The sequence below is a fragment of the Phaeoacremonium minimum genome (assembly GCF_000392275.1).
Source record: "Phaeoacremonium minimum UCRPA7 unplaced genomic scaffold PA7_03_scaffold_39, whole genome shotgun sequence".
NCBI classification, from domain to species: domain Eukaryota; kingdom Fungi; phylum Ascomycota; class Sordariomycetes; order Togniniales; family Togniniaceae; genus Phaeoacremonium; species Phaeoacremonium minimum.
In genome coordinates, this window is record NW_006920946.1 from 639,972 (window position 1) to 655,007 (window position 15,036).

The 15,036-nt window shown below is 49.7% G+C and overlaps 1 protein-coding gene across 1 annotated transcript; it reads left to right on the forward strand.

Annotated features, from left to right (window-relative positions):
• Positions 1-5,415: 5,415 nt before the first annotated feature.
• On the forward strand, positions 5,416-6,380 carry UCRPA7_606 (putative lignostilbene dioxygenase protein; the record flags this gene model as incomplete). Its single annotated transcript, XM_007913200.1, has 4 exons — positions 5,416-5,520; positions 5,766-5,826; positions 5,905-6,246; positions 6,334-6,380. The coding sequence occupies 4 exons, from the start codon at positions 5,416-5,418 to the stop codon at positions 6,378-6,380; spliced, it is 555 nt and encodes a 184-aa protein (XP_007911391.1).
• Between the last annotated feature and the right edge of the window lie 8,656 nt (positions 6,381-15,036).

The following is a 15,036-nucleotide window of genomic DNA, read 5'->3' on the forward strand; positions in this document are numbered from 1 at the left end:
GCTCTACGGTCCGTCACAACATTTGTAAACACGAGGATGACATGTAGTGCAGTATCCTGCAACCCCACAAAGGACTCAATAGCTCACAAGACGATCATTATTTGTTATCATAGAACTCGATCTGGGCTTTAAATATTCTCACTACGAAAACCTTCACTTCCTTCTAATAAGGGCTAAAGCGGACAAAATTTTTGCACCACATCTCTCTCTCGACCCATCAGAACTCGCCGCTTTTGGCCGCACCGTGACTCAAAATGCTGGTTTGGCTCTATCATTTCTGCGAACTTCTCCTTTCTATGGGTTCAGTATGACTGTTTGGGTTTGAACAAATTCCAAAAGACCCCACTCTCCACCAAACCGGCCAAATCCGCTTGACTTGGTGCCTCCGTGAGGCAGGGTTGCTTCATCATGGACAGTTGACCCATTGATGTGAATGGCACTTACATCAAGCTTCCGAGCCAGCCTTAGGGCTCGGTAGTGATCCCGTGTCCAAATAGCAGATGAGAGACCGTAGTCGGAACTGTTGATGAATTCAATGGCTTCTTCCTCGGTTGACACTTCCATCACACCCAGCATGGGTCCAAAAGATTCCTGTAGAAAGAAATCCATTGCCGGCCGAACATCCTCTATAATCTGGAAAGGGACAGAATCTCCCTCATGCTCGATTTCTTCGGGCATTGGAGCAGACGTTATCTTTCCGTCTTTCGACGCAGCGTCTGCTGCGAGCTTGCGAAGACGCAATGCGCTTTGGGGGCTGATGAGCTTGTATGGTGTATCACAAAGTTTGCTTGCTGCTTTCTGGAGTTCGGCTCTGAACTTATCTGCTACCTTCTCCACGACTATAACGAGCTCCGTGGACATGCAGATCTGGCCAGCCTGAATTGTAGTTTGCAGGGTAAGCATCCTGCTGGATATCATAAAGAGTATTTGAACTGGCAATTGGTTATCAACTTACATATAACGTGGCTCCTTGGACGACTAGCTTGGCTGCTTTCGCAACATCTGCATCCTCGCAAATGACTGAGCAATTTTTACCACCTAATTCTAAAAGGACAGGCTTTAAAGCTTCACCAGCTTTCCTGGCAATGATGCGGCCGACGGCAGTTGAACCCGTGAAATTCACCTTTCTTATAGCAGGGCCCTTTATTAGATGTTCGATAATCTCGGGCGCGTCCTCTGATCGGTGAAAGATAAGGTTGACGACTCCAGGCGGAAATCCAGAGTCAAGGAATAGCTTCGCAATGAAATAGTGTGTCCTAGGACTCAACTCAGAGCCCTGGATCTCATCGTAAGTATGGTTTCATCAATTACAGTCTTGTCAGATCTCTTACTTTCAGAATTGCAGTATTACCCGCTGCCACTGGGGCAAGTACTGCTCGAAAACCAAGAATTAAGGGGCTGTTCCACGGCGCTATTCCAAGAATCACCCCTAGCGGACGAGTAAAAACCAGTGCGCAAGAGTCACTAGATGCAGAGTGGGCGATCTCGCCGCTCAATGATTTTGATGTGAGTCGAGCTGCCGCTTCTTCGATCATGCCAATGCTGTCCAACAAGTTGATATTACTCCATTCCTCAGAGCAGTAGATCTCCTCTTGTATGATCTGCTTGACAATGTCTCCCTGCTGTCGGACAAGCTACGGAAATTTCTTGTTATACGTGTTGTCTATGACGGATTTCCAAGGTGTCTTACTCACTTCGGCCAAATTCAATAGCAACTGCCGCCGACGAAACGGGGACGTTTGAGACCACTCTTTGAAAGCTGCGCTGCTGCTCGCCATGGCCTCCTGACAATTTGAAATGGTGGCGCCTTGAAAGAGACCGCCTTTTGGCATTGCCTGCTGTCTGGCACCCGTTTCGTCGACCACGGATATGCCATTGATAAGGAGAGGAATGCAGGGGCCTCTATGGGCATCAACCACGTCCATTCTCTCGCCGCCTGTCCGACTCGAGCCGTTGATGTTGGAGGCTTCCAATAACGCCATGATTCATTTCAAGCTTTGATATTACGAGAAGAGCCGTTGTCTGTCAATTGTTACTAGCCTGCCCTCTCATACTCGAACTTATACACGTAGCTATACATGTAGCTAGGCGCTTATCTTATGCCACTGGCTGGCCGGGGAAGCGTCGGGTCGGAATCCAGGCGGATGGGGCCCCGCAGTCCGGGGGTGGGGACCTTGCCTCGGGGCTACTTCCCCTCTGCTGTAGCCCCAACCATCTCCCAGCTTTAGTTTTTTTGGTCGAATGATGGCCCCAACTCGGTGGGATGGCAAGAAGGATGGAGCATAATGATCAAGCGGCAGAATATCCGCTTTCCTGGCCGACTCTGTTCATATCGAAATTCAGTTGCGAGAAATCCAGCCCTAGCCTATCCATGCCCTGACGGCAGCTGCAATTGCTGGCCATGACGAGGAGGAATGCCGGGCTTCGCTATCAGAGGCTACTTTTTGAGGAACGGTATTGTTTAGTTTTATGTTGTATGGTAACTTGCTATGTTTTCACTGTGCAAGAATCCCGCCTCTAAAGGGATGGAGGCCGAAAAGTTGCGGCGTTTGTTTGTAGGCTCTCGATCATCTAAGGTGACCTTGCCTAGTTTCACAGTGTCGGAGACAGGCTTGCTACAATGCCACTGTTCATGCGCTGTAACACTTTTCTCTCTCTTGTTACTGATACTGAACACACTTGATTGTTTACGCCGCTGCAAAATAGCTAGTGTTGATTCTTGATTGACTGACATGCTCAAAACACCCATCTCCAGTATCATTCCCAACCTGTGTAAAATTCTGACTTTGCTCGCGTCATAATACAGACTTGATCTCAATAGTGTCGTACTTGAAGGCGGCTGCTTAGCATTGCTTGCTACTCAAGTGGAGGTGGCATCTGCACGATTGACAAGACGATTAATGACACCGTCGAATGCTCTTCGCGATTTTCCACCAACAAAATACAGCGGGATCGCCAAAAGGGTGGCAAGCGTGACCACCATAAACATGATCATGTACACCTGGATCCAGCCCTGTGAGTTAACCCAATCGACCGCAACATAGACAAAGAGGAAGGCAACAAGATTCTTGATGACGTTGACCGCAACCAAAATCTCCTGCGCGAATGCCGGATAGCAATCAAGGAGATAGGTCATTGCGATGTTCGGAGAATATACCGTGCCGAATGAAACTGGTGAGGAAGAATTGTGAGCTTCATGTAACGAGGCGTGTTTGCGTTGAAGATGTGATAACTCACCCAAACCAAAACCGACCGCAATTACCGCCCAGTGGAGATCGTTTTGACAAGCTAGCGCAAGCAGGATGCAGCCCACAGGTGCAAATATGCAACCCGGGATGAGTGATATCAGACGCTGCTCTGGTACGAAATTCCCATGATTGCGAATAATTAAGCGCGCGGTGATTTCATCACTCACATAGCCACCGCCGTACCATGCAATCACAAACCCTATGAGAGCAGCAATTTGCATCAAGCCGACGCTGCTGGATGCAAATTGGTAAGGTGGAGCGAGTAGGAGGGAGGGGAAAGCGAATCTGGACAAGACATTCTTTCGTTAGCTCACACGTCACGAAGACTAAAGGACCGGCAAGACGGACATCAAGCTGGAGCAGACATAAGAAAGAAATGAAAGAAAACGCCAAGGTTTATCATACATCATAATTATTTGGCTAGCGAGGGAGCCGCCGTAGAGAAATACTGTCCAGACGACCGGGACGGACAAGAGGAATAGAACCGGTAGGATGAAAGCCTTGGTCAAATTGACCAGGGGATTCACCCGATAGAAGGATGTCCAGACCTTAGGGTAAGACAGTTCAACGACCCAGCTGTATTGATGAGTGTTCTGACCAGTGTGAGAGGGGTTTTCGATCACATCACAAGTTCCTACCGCCTCATCAGTGCTCTTGTGGCCCACATCTTTGGTGCTAGACAATGGAGTCGCCGACACAGGTGGACGTGTGAACGAGGATTCGGGGTACAGGAAGAAAATCCCGAGAAGGTCAATGCCTGCGAGAGCCGCACACAGCCATACAAAGTCGCGCCATTTGCCCGGGCCACCTTGGACAATGAACCCTCCGACAAGTGGACCGACCGCTGTTCCGGATGAGATTAAGATGACATATCTAAGTTTTAAAAGACTTGTCAGCATACTAGATTCTATTGGTTCTGGTATCATATTTTGCACACACGTACATCGACATCATCAGTCCCCGCTCGTGCAAGAAGAACATGTCCGAGACGATGCCAGGAAGAATGCTCTAAGGAATCGCTTTAGTCTCTAGAGTTGTGTCAAGGGATATCAGAACCTTGAGGAACCAACCTCTCCAGCTGCTGAGACAAATCCTGAAATGCATCGAGCAATCAGCAGTTCGTTGAAAGACTTGGCCTTAGCTGTCCAAATAAGAACGGCAAATAGTGTGACCGTAGAAATGAGCATAACCGGCCGCTTGCCAAACTTGACCGACAGCGGTACCCAGACTAAGTTTCCTAATCCCAGGAGGAGGAAGTTGTACTAAGAGTTGGATCAGCGTCCTATCGACTACAGACTCAAGTCTGCGAAGCAGAAGGGTGCGTCACTTTTTACTCACCGTTAAAAGCGCATTAACCTGCTGCTCAGTCTTGTGGAATTCCTCTCCTAGCAGAACCGACGCCACAGAAAGCCCAGCTGCAGCAAAATTGGCGGCGAAGTTGAAGAAGGCCATTGAAAGAAGAGCAAGGACCTTGGCGCGTCGTGGCCATCGCAAAGGGTCTTTCTCATCACTTGACGGTGGTGGCCAGAAGCCAAGACCGTGATGATGTCCAGACAAGGCGTCAGTCTCGATGTGTCCAGCGCCAGCCATGACACGTTCCTGTACGTTTTTGCTTCGTGGCATTGCTAGGTCTGGTCAGCAGAAATTGTAGAGATGCAACTCGGTATTTTCCAGGAGAAGGTAGGAATTAACGAAAAAAATAATTAATTACGCTACCCGTGCAGACACGGAGCCGATGAGTCTCTAGAAAAGTCTCCTAGTGAAATCTAGGACCCGTTATACCATGCATGCCCCGTGGGGATCTAGCCAGACTCTCCCGGCCTGTCCGCGAGAGTGCGTGCGCGGACTGCTAAAACACTGTGAATCACCAAAGCCCCTTGCTGAATCTCGCACCATCACAATTGCCGCGAAGAATTCGACTTCCACGTCAGCCATTCATGCGAGACTCCTCTGCTCAATGCGCTCAAGCCGACTACGACGATGGCCGGGGCAGCGTCGGGCTACTGCCGCCGGGAGGCCCACATCCGATCATAAATGTGGAGGGAAGACAAACAGGAGGTCTCCTCTCCTGCATCGACAAACCTTACTTACCCCCCTAACCCCAGATCTGCCCAATTTTCGCCAACCTCTCAACGGTCTAGCTTTTCTGTCTTGTAATCATATCACCATGGCCGGACATTTCCGGGGCAGCCTCTCTCCAGCGGCCAGCAAGGCCTTCCCCACACTACCCCAGTTTTCTGGCTTCATGAAGCCTTGCCGCTTTGAAGGGGAGGTACGCCACCTGGAAGTACAGGGCACAGTACCCCAAGAGCTGCGGGGCACGTTCTATAGGGTCATGCCCGACCCACAGTTTCCTCCCTTCGTCAAGAACGACCCGGTATGACTAGAATTTCCGTCTACTTGCCTTCCCCTATGCAAGCCAGTTAGTAAAGGTCTAATTCGGCGATATTACAGTGGTTCAATGGCGATGGGAGCATTAGTGCCTTTACTTTCAGCAATGGACACGTCCATCTCCAGCAGAAATATGTGCAGACTGAGAAGTTCAGTCGCGAGAGAGAAGCACAACGTGCTCTTGCTGGTAAGTTGGTACTCTATCATCCTACTCGAGAGACCATACACAGGCATCATAAGACTAAGATTGAATCATATCCTTGAGGTAAATACCGAAACAAGTACACGGATGCTGTCGAGTTCAAAGTTCGCACAACAGCCAACACAAACATCTTCTATTTCAACAAGGTCCTCCTTGCCATCAAGGAAGATGCGCCGCCGTATGCCATGGACCCTGTCACTCTAGAAACCATCGGTCTCTGTGACTTTGAAGGCCAGTTACCGAGCCTTACATTCACCGCCCATCCAAAACTCGACCCTTCTACCAAGGAGTTAGTATGCTTCGGTTACGAGGCTAGGGGGGATGGCACTCCGGATGTCTGCTACTACAATATCAACCCTGACGGCAAGTTTACTCAGGTCGTGTGGATGATTGCCCCTGTGGTGGGTATGATACACGACTTTGGCGTTACCGAGAATTGGGTTGCTATTCCTCCCTCAGTCTGCTTAATATTACAGGCTAACTCATCGATAGGTCTTGTTTCCGATGATTCCGCAAATTTGCGACATAGATCGACTTAAGCGGGGTGGAGAGCATTGGCAATGGGACCCAAATATCCCTTTTTACGTGGGCGTCTTACCCCGGAAGGGTGCCAAAGGGAGCGACGTCAAGGTCAGTTCGCTTTGCCCAAGGAATAGATACCATGAAATGATGTTTCTGACTACGCCATATCCCAGTGGTTCCGAGCACCAAATGCTTTTCCTGGTCACGTAACTAACGCGTACGAAACTGCTGACGGAATGATCTCGTTTGATTTGCCCCTGACGGACAAGAATGTCTTCTTCTGGTGGCCAGACGCCGAGGGCAATGCCCCTGACCCCCGCGAGATCCATGCAAAATATGTTCGTTTTACCTTTGACCCAAAGTCGCCCACGCTTGATCTCCCGGCGCCAGAGGTCATATACCCATGTGATATGGAGTTTCCTCGCATCGACGATCGTGTAGCAATGACGCGCCACCGACATAGTTTCTTCGACATGATGTCCCCTGACCTGGCCACGGACTTCGCTGCCATAATGCCAGTTCTTGGAGGGGGCCATCCTCTATATAATTCACTTGGGCATCTGGATCACGAGACTGGAAAACTTGAGACGTATTTCCCAGGGCCCACACACATGGTGCAGGAACCAGTGTTTGTGCCACGCTCTGATGGTGCCCCAGAAGCTGACGGGTTCTTGATGGCATTGGTAGATAACTACGCCACCATGTCGAGCGAGTTACACATCATAGACACACGGGATTTTTCCACCCCGCAGGCTATCGTTAAACTCAACCTGAGATTGAGAGCGGGTCTGCATGGCAACTGGGTTGATGCCAAAGAACTTGAAGATTAGCGCTGACCGCTGAGGAAGAGCGTGGACATGTGCAAAGCTCTAAAATGTAGCTAATCTCCTTTTATGGTATCACCTTGTATGGTAAACAAATGAGTCGTGTACAAACTCTCGTTTTAGCTTTTGCCCTCCCCCAACCCCTGATCCATTGATAGTATATGCGTATTGCATTCACAAGTGTTTTGGAACAATAACTTGTGGACAATTACTGGATTAGAAATTTGGTAAATTATCCCATCAGCAACGAGTCGCTAGCGACAGTACAGGTTAAAAGCTCCAGTCCCCTTGACTATAAAGTATGCTAGAATAGCTTTAGGGCCTCTTTAAGCAGCATGAGATAATGGTGCAGCTTTCTATTGTCATTGAACGCTACCAATTTTGATTTACAATTGATTTAGTGAGCTAGCAACAACCGAATCTGAACGCTAAAGGGAAAATATTCTTGAAGCACATAAGTCTACACGATCAAGCATTTGACATAGCCTAGTGGTCTTTCGTACTAATGATTGCTCAGTCAGAGACATATTTCTCGACATCCACACCGTCAACGCGATAAAAGCCCAGAGACTTGAGCATCGGTTTGTCATCGAAGCGATACAAGTATGCTACTCCTCCTCCGTCGGCGGAGTGTTGATAACTCTGCCAAGCAGGGATGCAGAAAGTATCACCTTGTTTCCACTTGAGCGTGGTGCCACCGATGTCACTAGAGCCTGATCCTTCAATGACGTGATACACGGAAGACGCGGTTTCGCAGATCCTCGGCGATGATGCGCCTGGATTGAGCCTTTCCGCAGAAGCACCGATCACTCTTCCAACTAAGAGAATGTTAGCTATCAAGTGGCTACTGTCAAATGCCCATGTGTTTTATGTGATAACCACGCAGGCGCGGGAATGAGCAAAGGAGTTACTTACTTTCCCTACCGTCCTCCTTTAAGTACGGTTTGGACACCCAGTCTTCTTTACTAGCATCAAGTTGCTTCTGCATCTTATCCCAAGGGAAAACGACTGAGCTGTCATCAACATCCTCTGCCGGATACCGGGGAGATGCGTAGTGCTCGACAAAGTGCACCGGGAAATGGATGAAGCTAGGTAAATCCAGCCCGTCGAGCCAGATAACAGGCGCATCATCGCCGCCCTCCTCGTCCTGTCCTTTTTTGCCGTGATCGTGCCAATTCCAGGTCGGCGTCACGATGACATCCCGGGGCCGCATCGGCACTCTCTGACCATGTACGGCAGTAAACCCTCCTTGACCTTCGATGATGAAACGACAGGCAAAAGCTGTATGTCTGTGAGCCGGTGCGGTCTCACGAGGCCGCACAAGCTGAAGGCCGGCATAGAGGGTATCAGTAGTGTAGGGAGCAGCTGTGGCTTGATGTTAGAGCAGATGAGGTGCTTAGGAATTCTGTTTTGTATCCATACCTCGAGCAGGATTGGCGAGCATGAGGACTCGACGCTCGGCCTGCTTCTCAGTGATTAGGTCACCAGCACGAAGTAGGTAAGGACGTATGAGATCATAAGACCAAAGATATGGGACAGTCTGAGGGTTTGGGGCAGGTGGGTTAAGCCGCTGCATCTGCGCCCAGAGAGGGCTAGTGTTCGTGGGTTTAATTGCTTCCAGGAGCTGTTCCGCTGTTTCAATTTCACCATGCTTGCTGTTCCCATTGACATGGAGGCTTTTGCCATTCATCTCAGTTGCGGACGGCATCTTTACGCCAGACTCAATATTTTGGTTGATATTACGACGAGACAAGGTTGCTGGCTCGAGCTGCAAAGAGAATAGTCATTTGCGCTTTTCTATTAAATTGTCCCAACATGGCTGGGTTCACCCGTTATTATCCGCTTCAATCTCCTTTTCATGCGGAGGGAGCAAAGAAAACGCCACGGTACCGGATAGCTCCCGAGATACCCCCGGCCTACGTGGCCATCCTGATCATTTGATACTATTGTGAAGTCATCCCTGACATATTTGTCCCACACAAACGGTGAACCTTATCGACGATGTTTAATTCCGGGGATCCACCGGGAGGGTCCCGAAAGGAAGAACTTGAGAGTGCGTGCATCAGCTTACAAATGCAGCCTGACAAGTCTACCAAAGGGTGGACATTGAACCTGCCTGTAGCAAAGCGCTTGTTTCAAATGATTATTGTAACATCTGTGTTTGTTCTAAATCTGTACTATCATTGTAACAATGCGCGATGAGAATAGGTCGTCGGGGTTGGAGCCGGTACGCCACTTAGAGCCTGTAAGTTATCCTGGAACCCTCAAACTCACACTGAAGCGGCTACGAGACTAAATGAGATTCGTCTACCTTTACGCTTAGTCCTTCGAATATCCATCCCGATCAACGGAACTTCTCAAAAAGCTTCAAGGGACTATCAGCTTGAAACACGAACTCGTCTGTAAAGCTACGGTTCCTTTGCGCATCGTAGTTGTTGGTGCCGGGCTAGGAGGGCTAGCCACTGCAGTAGCACTCGCCCGTCGCGGGCATGAAGTGACAGTTTTGGAGCAGGCCGCTGTTCTGGGAGAGGTATGATCAACTTAGCCAGTGCCTAGGAAGCGGTCAAGGCGTGTCACTGACTCCACATGGCAAACCCAGGTCGGGGCTGGTATCCAGATTCCGTCGAACTCAGCCCGCCTTCTTCTATCATGGGGAATAGGACCGTACTTTAAGGACCGTGTCGTCGAGCCAGAGGACATGACATTTCGCAGATGGCAGACTGGCGAAGCTATTGCGTATACAAAGCTCGTGCCGAATTTCCGAGAAACATATGACGCTCCCTACTTTGTCATACACCGTGCCCACTTTCACGAGGCATTATGTACACTTGCGGTCCACCTAGGCGTGAAAATTGTGACGAACAGCCAAGTCGTGAGTTATGATGAGACTCTGCCATCAATAAAGACAGCAGATGGCCGGGAGTATTCTGCGGACATTATCCTTGCTGCCGATGGAGTGAAATCAATTGCACGAGCAGTAGTACTCGGGGGTGAAGATATGCCGGCGAAGAGGACAGGATTTGCAGCATATCGAGCCGTGGTCAACACGGAGGAGATGCAGGGGGACCCGGATATAGCATGGATGCTAGAAAGGCCCCGCCTCAATATTTGGTACGTACGAGTGTCCCATGAAAGCAAGTGCAGAGACTTATAGTCGCATAGGATTGGTGAGGACCGCCATGTTATGACATATTGTATTGCCGGAGGCAAGACATTTAACATGGTCTTATCCCATGTCGACAATAGCGACCCAGCCACTTGGAAGCCGGAGAACGCAATATCAGAGATGAAGGAGTATTTTCAGGACTGGGATCCAAAGTAGTGCCATCTTCTCCAACGCAATCAAGTTTGTATACGGCTAACAGGTATTACAGGCTAAGGAAGGTGATTAATCTTATCAAGAAGACAATCAAATGGCCGCTGTTAAGCGGATCACGTTTGCCCACGTGGCTATCAAAAAGCCAGAAGGTCGTATTGTTAGGTGATGCGGCCCATGCCATGGTGCCTTATATGTCACAAGGCGCAGCAATGGCCGTGGAAGACGGTGCTGCCCTTGCCGAGGTTCTTTCACTGATACAGTCAAAAGAGGAAATCCCAATAGCTCTCAAACTCTATGAAAAGGAGCGAATGAAACGGAGTGGCGGGATGCAGTCCGCCAGCCTTGTCAATGGGGAGCTATGGCATTTCCCGGATGGACCGGAGCAGCAGGCGCGAGACCGTGGCATGAGCGCCGAGGTCAAGGGGGAACATTTCCTCGAGAGTACTAATCAATGGAGCGACCCTGTGACGCAGTTGTGGGCTTACGGATATGATGCAGAAAGGGCAATGAGAGATTTATGGCACTCCGAAATGGGAGTCGCAGAGCGGTGACAAGGGCCGGTACATTTTGAATAGAAGAATGAAAACGCTGCACAATTTTGAACCAAAGTGTTTTCCTCTGTCACCGTGAGATGAAATCAGCCATGGTTCGACATCATCTCCAAGAAAGCACAATCTCGCAAAAGAGCGTATCAAAAACTAAAAGCAGTCATCTGTTAATTGATTGTATCAACAATGGGCACTTGAATACAGTTGTTATACAACGGAGGTATTTCCGTATTTTGTACCTCTGTCTGGTCAAGCAATGGTGACAGCTCTTGCTTACATATCAAGAAGGAGAGGAGAAGCTTGTTTATAGTAACTGAAATGACTCATCACATCTAAATCGAGATTCTTCTATGACGCAAAAGTGACACCATTTCTTAAAGTCCCTATTTCACTAATATTCACCTCCAATTTTGTCCCAGGGACCAAATATTTTGGTGGCTTTAGCCCGGCACCAACACCTGTACCCCGGAAGGTTGATGATTAGTAAATTTTGGTGGATTTAAACAGCTGTAGGTAGAGTTTCAGGCATAAATACATACCTCCCGGTGTGCCTGACATAATGACACTGCCTCTCTGTAACGTTGTGCCGGACGATAGATGCGCAATTAGCCGTGGCACATTGAAGACTAGATCATCCAGTCCGGCATCTTGCCGCAGTTCACCATCGACAACGGTCCGTAGGTGAAGACTCGAGGGGTCTGGTATGAGACGACTTGAGACAAGGACCGGACCTAATGGAGCAAATGTATCGAAGCCCTTGGAGAACCCCCATTGCGGTACATTGCCTGCTAGTGCAGGATTCCTCTGCCACTTGCGAGACGAAATGTCATTGCCAGCAGTATACGCGGCGACGTAGTCCAGCGCTTCCGATTCCGAGACGTCCTTGGCATCTTTCCCGATTACAACTACCTGCGGAGAAGACAATTGCGGTTAGCTCCCAGTGCGAAAACCTAGAAGACAGAATTCTTACAAGCTCTCCTTCGTAATCTGCCTGTTCGTCCTGAGCAATCTTGGGAACCACAACGTTGGAGTCATGATCTGCCACTGTCGTAGAAGGCTTGAAGAAGATGGAAGGAAACGGAGGCTGCGTCCTGCCGGCTTCGCGAACTTGAGATCCAGGACACAATGGTTAGGACTTCCCGCCATAATCTTTTCTTAATCAAGAGCCTCTGGGGACCTAACTTACTATGCGTTGCATAGTTCAGGCCGACGCATCGCAGTATCGGAACATCCGACGGCGCCAGAGGTCCTAATAGCCGCTTAACCTGGACAACCTCATCGGTCACCTTGCTTGTGCCTGTGGTATCGTATAGGTCACCCTGGAAAACCCGCGCTTTCAAGCCGGTTTCCTCAGTCGTGTTTCCAATGTCGAAGGTCGGACTAGGGAGAATGGGTTCGCCGTACAGAGTCCGCCCGTCTGTGGCGACGAACCGAATCAACCGGTCCCAAGCAACCCTCATATTGAGGATGTCGGTCAGTCTGGTCGTTGAAGTCTGCAGGATCAGAGGAAGGATGCCGAAATACCTCACCTACTTAACTCACCTAGATCTCCGTTACACAAATCAATGGATAGTCTCCAGCAGATAAATGCCTGTACATTTCGGACGAACCCCCGTGCACCGGCTATGCTCGTGTCCGTAGAAAGGTACCCTTGTCCCGATGCTTCCCCGGAAGGGCCAATCAAGAGCCGGCTATATGGAGCCGCTGGTCATGCTCGCGCTAGACTACACTAATATAAGGCAGCCCCACAGACCATCGTCGAAATGGGGGTTTGCGGGGAAAAGGGGTTGATAAGAGTTGACATCTTACTGGTCACGCGAAGCATGTGGGGTAGCGGCAGATCTGGTTTTCCAGGGCCTTGTGCACGCGCGACTGTACATATACCATTGAGCGGCTCCTGACCCCAACATTTCCCCGACGTCAAGATCCCGGGGCAAGTTGGACGACACAGCTACCGATGACCGGACCCAGTAGGCTTCAATGGGGAATGACAACGATGCTGCTTCCGTGGCCGGGACTACCGATGACCAGGAGCCGGGTCCCGGAGTGACGCCTGCCAAGCGTCGTCGTATCGCTCTGGCATGTTCCGCATGTCGCATCCGGAAATCACGCGTAAGGCTTCATATTCTTCCGCATTGCACTGAGGGCTGACTCTTGCGGCCACTTACAGTGTAATGGTGTCAGGCCCAAATGCGAGCCGTGTCAACGGCTAGGCTTTGAATGCTGCTATGAACTACCTGAAACATCTGCAAATCTTCTAGTGCCAAGAGAGTAAGTTGTTACCATCCCTCCACCGTGCAAGTTCTTATTCACTAAGACGCTCCAACTTTTAGCATTTTCTCCACGCTGGAAGACAGAGTCAGAACACTCGAAGCTAGAATCAGAGATCATGATAATCGTTTAGTAAACGTGGAGAATAGCCAGGCTAGGGATGCCGGTCCGGATATGGGGGCGAGGCAGGAGGGGCCGGGTAGCGTTGTCGTGAACATTGATGGCATCCAAGACCCGCCGACCGACCATAGCATGACCGACGGCATGGCAATATCATTTGTTGACGAGCAGGATTGTGGATTTTTTGGTGAGGCAAACCCACTCTTTACTAGTACAGACGAGGAACTCATTGTATCTCAGGGCCGTCTTCGAATATTGCCTTCATGCGACATATATTCCGCGCCATGACGAGAAGTACTGGCGTTGTGCGTGACAGATTGTCCCCTGCATCAGCCTCAAATACGGGCTTCCATGAAGCAGGCATGATTAGTGTCTCAAGACCCAGTTCGCCAAATTCGGTGTCATGGCGTCAGGGCAGCCAGGGGGACGCAGTCGGCGCCAATCTGCTTCCTCCACATACAGAGATGCTGAAGCTCATACAGGCGTATTTCTCTAACACTGGCCTGCTCTTTCCATTTATTCACGAGGAGAGCTTTCTCGCCACGTACGAGAGCATGAGGTCTCGCAATTTCCGCACCAATGTTCGGCGGACATGGCTTGGCCTCCTCAATATGGTCCTTGCAATGGCTGTCTCCACAAGCAGCTGGTCTGAGGGTGCCACTCAGGAACGGACGGAACAATCAGACATCTACTATCGCCGGGCCAGGAAGCTATTGAAGAGACAAATGCTGAGAGGAACTACCCTTGAGACCGGTAAGCCCTTTCCGCAGTAGAACAATATTTATTAAGTACTAACCTTTGTGAAGTTCAGTATCTTTTACTTACAAGTCAGTACCTCCAGGGTACACAACAGTCTGTGCAGACTTGGACGACACACGGACTGGCAGTCAAGGCTGCTCTATCCATTGGCCTCCATTCGACGGACGCCATGGGTAAATTTAGTCCGATTGAACAAGAAATGAGAAAGCGGACATGGTTTGGCTGCGTTATTTTGGATAGGTAAGCTTACAGACCTGTCTGAGTCTTTTCACCTTAGAGTTCGGTGTCTTCACTTGAGGCTTTTCTATGGCTATTCACCTAACATCGTGCCAGGAGCTTGAGTATGACATTCGGTCGGCCAAGTACAATTCCAGAAGATTATATCAAGACCGATCTTCCAAGATCCATGGCTTTCCTGGCTGGTGTATCCAACCCTATTGAGGAGGCCAGCGTCGCTTTTTTTAATGCAACAATGTAAGTTCCCCAGAGTCCTTTGCCGGCAAGCCCGATGTTAACCCATCTCAGACTCCTGTACCGACTGATGTGGAAGATAATGGCGACTCTCTATGGTCACAACCTAGGATGCGATGAGCCATTGACAGAAACGTCGATGATAACTCTCATCTTCCAGCTGGAGCAAGAACTGGGCGACTGGCAGAGCTCACTACCTTCGTCACTTATGTTGAGGCTGCCATCTGATCTCGCCGCAGAGCAAACTACGGCCGATCCCATTCTCGAGCGCTTTAGATTAATTTTAACACTTAGATCTCTCAACGTGCAACTACTACTACACAGACCTAGTCTCACTAAGTCCCTGGGTTCATACGTCATG